The sequence below is a fragment of the Cricetulus griseus genome, chromosome 3 (genome assembly GCF_003668045.3).
Source record: "Cricetulus griseus strain 17A/GY chromosome 3, alternate assembly CriGri-PICRH-1.0, whole genome shotgun sequence".
In the NCBI taxonomy this organism is placed as follows: Eukaryota; Metazoa; Chordata; class Mammalia; order Rodentia; family Cricetidae; genus Cricetulus; species Cricetulus griseus.
Window position 1 is genome coordinate 16483428 of NC_048596.1, and position 5848 is coordinate 16489275.

At 58.6% G+C, this 5848-nt stretch overlaps 1 protein-coding gene across 1 annotated transcript; it reads right to left on the bottom strand.

Annotated features, from left to right (window-relative positions):
- Window positions 1-1282: 1282 nt before the first annotated feature.
- Window positions 1283-5633, bottom strand: Kazald1 (Kazal type serine peptidase inhibitor domain 1). The gene is made up of 6 exons (XM_027407193.2): window positions 5529-5633; window positions 4858-4891; window positions 3868-4411; window positions 2605-2765; window positions 2368-2515; window positions 1283-2205 (listed from the first exon to the last, which is right to left on the bottom strand). The coding sequence occupies exons 3-6, from the start codon at window positions 4391-4393 to the stop codon at window positions 2117-2119; spliced, it is 924 nt and encodes a 307-aa protein (XP_027262994.1). The 5' UTR covers window positions 4394-4411; window positions 4858-4891; window positions 5529-5633; the 3' UTR covers window positions 1283-2116.
- Window positions 5634-5848: the final 215 nt, after the last annotated feature.

Here is a 5848-nt window from a genome sequence, read left to right on the forward strand (position 1 = left end):
AGCCAGCACTGCGGCTCTCCCGTGTCTCGCACAGTTTCCCGCACACCCTGCTGGGATTCGGGAAACGCGCTTGGGAGGGCTCCACTGTATCAACCCTGCTGTTGTGGCTCCCGACCTGGCTACACCCGGGACGAGGACTTCTCGTCACAGAGGGGCTCCGGGGGGTCCCGTGCTGCCGCTGCCTTGGGCAGCTCCCACCTGCAGGCCTGGGCCTCGGGCCTGCTCTCGGAACCGCACACCGCGGCTGTGAGCCGCCTCCTGAAGCTTAGAGCTTACAGCCCCGTGGGGCTGCGGGGCCGGGAGTGCCGAAGCCGCTCAGTTCCCCGTCCTCCTCCCCCTCCTCCCTTGGGAGCCGCGGGAAATTATTTATTAAAACACCGCCCGCGCTCTCATTTATTTGCGGTGAATAATCCTAGGCATCTCGGCGCGTTTATTAAACCTTTCCCGTCCCCGCGCCCGCATTACTTTAATAATAAATCGCGTGTCACTTTCCGGCGACATTATTAAACCCCGTCCGCCGCAGCGGAGGCGGGGTGCGGGGAGGATGGAGGCGGTGGGCCGCAGTGCGCACTTCCACTCCAGGCTCCAAACCTGAGCGCGGCGGAGGGGGAAACTGAGACAACTCCCGATGGAATGTGCCGACGCCACAGGTTCGGGTTTGGGCGCAGAGCCAGCCTGTGCTGAGGTGGGTGAGGGGCAGGCAAGCCTCAGAGGCACCTTGGAGCCCCACAGAGCAGAAAACAAACAAAAAAAACAAAACAAAAAAAAAAAAAAACAAAAAAAAAAGCAGGGACCCAGACCCAGGTCCCCTCTCGAAGGGTAGAGCCGACCTTCTTGAAGTCACTCAGCAAGACGGCCCTCACGCCCGCTCGACCCAGACAGACCCTTCCACTCTCCTACTCCCTTGCAGTTCGCTGCAAGTGCTCGGCCCAGGCAGCACGGCCCGTGCACGAACACCGGGACCACCGTGCAGAAACGGTTGAAAACGCAGTGCATACAGGCCCGGAGGGATGGCCAGGCCCCGGGCCACGCCTCTCCCAGGGGGCCCAGCAGCCTGCGCTGGGTCCCACAATGCTAATGCAGACACTGAGCCAAGAGCCGGCCCTCCCCGCGGTGGCGCCAGCTCCGGGCGGAACCCAGGCGCGTAGGAGGTTGTCGCTTACCACACACAGCATCTTGGCCTGATGACTAACTCCAATTTACCCTTAGACAATTTCATAAACTCCTCAGTGTCTCCGGGCTAGGCACAGAGAATGTAAGAAGAGACTTAGGCCAAAGAGCGCTGTGGTAAAGGACTTCAAATAAGATAAGGCAGTTCACAACTGAGACAGTTGGAAATAGGATACTACGACTTTGGGTTCAACTGGGACTTGGGAAGGGAGCAGAGGAGGGGTGTGGCTAACACGGGTGCCCCAACCACTCAGTGTAAGCATTCATTTTGGGGTCCCACTCGCATAGACCTGGTTCCCCACTCTGCCTGGGGAGGAGGAACACAAGAATAAGGACTGATATATAGGTAATCTATCCCTATACCAACTGGGTAGGAGGGTGGGGCTTGGGGAGATTGAAGTAACTGTGGTCCTCCCTCCAACTAGACTCCCTCCTTAGAGGACAGGAGGGGGCAGTATAGGCCTGAGCTCAAGCCTTCTCTCACAAAGCAGGCCTGTGTTTAGGGCTTGCAGTCCTGAAGTAGGAGGCCACTCAGGGGTGTCCGGTCTCTATGTGCATATCGGTGAGAACTGTTTGCAGCAGTGTGGCTCAGTTTGTCTATATTTTTTATTACTGCCCACTGTGTCTAGTCATATGCTAGGTGGGCTTTGTCCACTACAATGGTTCAAGACATGGGGTTGCCCCACCCCTCTCGCTGCACTGAACTGAGTTAGTCCCACTGTGCTCACACAAGAAAGGACTGTGGTTAGTAAGTGCCCTAGGAACTCGGTGAGGTGGAAAGCTTCTGGGAGATGGGTTTGGAGGAAAGGCAAACTGAGGCTACAAGGAGCCTCAAACAATCCATGAGAGGACGCTGCTCGCCCTTTCCAGTCTTCTCCACAGCTTCTCCACAGCAGGGGTGGATACTCTATCCACACACCCTCACTCCCAAATCAGAGATCTGGACCTAGTAGTAATCCTCTTCACTTTCTGCCTCCTCCTCAGGAACCAGATTCATTGATTGCAGCTGGGAGAACCCTGTGGCGTTCAGCTGGTCTGCAAATGTGATACAGGGAAAGATCAGAAGAGACCCTGATAATGCAAACACAGCTCCGTGTGTGGAAGGCTATGCTCACTGTGTGCAGCATTCACGTGCAGACTTGCACAGCTCCTAATACACCCCTTCCTCCTGGTGCCCAGAGCTCAGGGCTCCCTTACCCACTGTGAGCACTGTCAGAGTAGCAGAGGCTTCCACTTGGCCAAGGGCATTCCGGGCAAGGCAGCGGTAGGTGCCCTCATCACTAGGCCGCAAAGCCTGAATCTGTAGCCAGCCAGTCACCTCAAACTTCTGAGGTCCACCCCTAAACTGGAGTCAGATGTGTTATCAGCCAGATGTGTTGTCATCTGGGGCAGCCCTAGGTTTTCCAGGAGTTTGCCCCTGCTCCATGCCCCTACCTGTACAGAGATATGAGGGTCATCCCCTGGCAGCTGGATGTCCAAGCCATCTTTCCTCCACTCGATGGAGGCCATGGGATAGGCGAACACCTCACAGCCAAAGATCACATCCTGCCCGGTCACATTCCAAATATTGTGAGGCTGAGACACGATCTGGGGTTCTGGAGCAAGGGGGTGGAAGGGTGAGGTTTGAGAACAGGAAGCTGTACCCAGCGCAGCAAAAACACAATTTACAAACTCATGTGGACATGTTTAGGGCAGGACACAACTCATGCGGAGGTCAACACACATCTGCAAAGAAAACATGCCACGAGCACAGATAGAGACAAATGGCGGTGCAGATCCACACAAGAACACACAAGCAGGCACAGAGATGCACAAGTACACAGAGCAGTGGCAAACTGCACAAACACGCCTGCAGACCAATAGCTTAGCTGAGCAAGCCACACACTGTCCTGGACTGCTCCCCTGTCCTCACACCACCCCGGGGGGCCCTTTCCTGCGGGCTATGTAACCAATACCTCTCCCCGTTTCTAACCAAGCCCAGTTCCTAAAGGCCTGAAGAGCAGCCACATTCCAAATGTCGTGAGAATGTGACACGATCTGGGCCCTGAGCGGGTGGAGATGGGACAAGTGCCGAGGCAGGGGAACCTGAAACCACCTTGTGGCACCGGGGAAAACGGTCAGGAACCCCTGCTGCCGCGTTTGTTTTCATTGCAACTCCAGCCCAACTAGACTTGATTAGGTAGAGGCTGAGGAAGTGAGAGCCGCCAAAGAAAATCCCAGGCTTGAACATACCCCAACCCCAACCCCAACTCCAAGGACGAGGGGCGAGAGAAGCAAGTAGCCATCTTCCTTCACTAATCCCTAATGCAAGAGAAAAGGGATAGGAGGGAGCCAGGGTTAACAGGCTGTGTCTCAGGATCCCTCTGCCAGGGCTCCTGCAGCCTGGACAAAGTCTGGTGGGGGACGGGGGGGGGGAGACGGGGGGGCGTCTTTTCAGATCTGACCCAGCTATTGGTTATGTGCCTGTCCTCTCGGAGGGCCGGTCCGTGCCAGCCTGAATAGGGTTCTCAGGAGGCTCATTACACTAAACCTGCAACAAATTTCGACCTGTGTTTTAGTTGGCAGCTTTTGAGGCTCTGGAGCTTACTCATCTTTTCACTCTGCTGCCCAATCCTGTCGGGGATCGGGGGTATGGGGCGGGGGGCAGTGCCTGTAGGAAGCCCGAGTCCTGGTACAAAGAGCCCTGGGCTTGCGTACCCGATTCGCAGGGCCCTGGATGCACCACAGTGAGGTTAGCGTCGGGCCGAGCGCGGGCGACCTCCTGCAGGCGGCAGATCTGCGCGTAGGTATGGCCGTCGGAACCACACAGTGGGCTCTGTGAGCGACAGACGCACAGCGGCTCCGGCACCTCTCCTCGGCTCAGGTCACCGCCCAAGTCTAGCTGGCACTCGAGCTGCTCGCCGCAGCGCCCGTAGAAGTTGGCGCTGGGGTCCAGATCGCAGAGCTGGCCCTCCAGGTTGGCGCATTCCCAGCAGCAGCCGCACGCATCGCGCACCCGACCTGCTAGGCAGCCCCGCGGCGCAGCGCACTCTTCTGGCCGGCAGGGAGCACAGCCCTCGCCCTCGGCTAGTAGCCGCAGCCAGCCTCGCCGCAGGTAATCGGTGCCCCGCCCCGCGCTAACGGGGAGCGGGGTCCACACCACCACCAGTAATAGTAGTAGCAGGGGCAGCGCCAAGGTAGGTGCAGCATGGTTAGCTGGAAGCCCTGTGAGCACTCGGGGCATCAGCGCGTAGGTGGCACCCTGCCAGGAGAGGGAAGCCAGGTCCGGAGGTCAGAAATAAAGCCAGTCCGGAAAGATCAGCCTCATGGTTCCTCGTACAAAAGCTTGTTTCTCACACTGCCCCTTCCTCTGCTACCTTGGAGCCAACCAAATGCCTCATCAATGAGGCCTGGTTATTCCCTGGGGACTCTGCCAATTGATAATTGATGAGCTGGTCTTGGGGGATAAAGTGAAGAGAGGAGTGATAAAGCTCGGGATATGGTCCCTAGCACCCATGCACGTATGCACCCATGCACGTGTGCACCCATGCATATATGCACACACGCACGTATGCACACACGCATGCACACGCACCAGCACCGTCTTCAACTTTGATGCACCTTTGCCCCAGAGGTGTATAAAACTACGCCTCAAGTATGTTTAGGATGGGGTGATGATGATGGGGGGCGGGGGTCCCAGCAACTCACCTAGTGCCTTTCGTAACAGCTGTGATTTCCAATCCTAAAGAACCGGCAGGGGAACGAAAAGAGTTGCATGCACGGCCAGCCAGACCCGCTAGCCACCCCTGCTTCTGTCGGGAGTCGCCCGCCCGCAGCCCACAGACTAAGATTCAAGGAGAAGCTCCTCCGCCCCATGTCCCCGCCCCTAGACGTCCAACACCCGCCTTCTTTCAGGTTCTGGGGCCCATAATTTTTATCCAGGCGCACAGGGACCCTCCCTGAGCCTTTTACTTCTACTCTAGCCCAAAGTCACAGTGAGCGCACAGAGCAGCCACAGCCCGACAGCAAAGCTGGGAAAGCAAGGCTATGAGAACCAGACACGGGGAGCAGGGGTGGGAGTAGCCGAGGAGCCCAAACTGTTGGCTGGACCCCTCCTTGGTCCTGTCTCGTCTGATTTAGTTCCCGAGAGCGGCAAACCGCTGCATGCATGATGGCAAGAAGGACGGGATTCTGTTGCTAAGACACTTTACGTCCCTGTGTGGGCGCTCCTGGAGGGCAGGCCCAGGGCGGGCTTCCTCGGGGCCAGTGTGCAGCCGTGCCCACCCAGCTTCTCGTCCGCCGGGGCGCGGACTGCTCTGTTAGCGTTTCCCTGTGCCATCCCACATCCGGCCCCCTCCCTCCCACGGCAGGGCAGGTGCCTGAGCCCGCGAGGAGCCTGGTGATTAGCGGTTGGGACTGGCGAGCGGCGGGCGACTCCCGGCAGGGCGTCTCTCCGCGTCCGCGTCCGGATTACACGCTGCAAAGCTGAGCATCGCGGGGCCACGGTGGCACTTCGGGCTGGGGGCGGGAGGCAGCGCATCCTCGGAGGCCCGCCCACCACCCCGAGAAAGGCGGGCTCCGCCCCTGCCGGCCCCCAAACGGCTCCCAGAAGCCGCAGCGCTCCCGGGGGGAGGAAGCCCGGCTCGCTGGCCGGGGAGGGGCGGGACTTGTCTACGCCCCGCCCAGGAGGCGCCGCTGG

Coding starts and splice junctions, on each gene's coding strand:
- Kazald1 (XM_027407193.2), bottom strand. CDS start 4,393: ATGCCCCGAGTGCTCACAGGGCTTCCAGCTAACCATGCTGCACCTACC. Junction 2,766..3,867: donor TCCAGGGCCCTGCGAATCGG/GTACGCAAGCCC, acceptor CCCTTGCTCCAG/AACCCCAGATCGTGTCTCAG. Junction 2,206..2,367: donor TCTGACAGTGCTCACAGTGG/GTAAGGGAGCCC, acceptor TCACATTTGCAG/ACCAGCTGAACGCCACAGGG.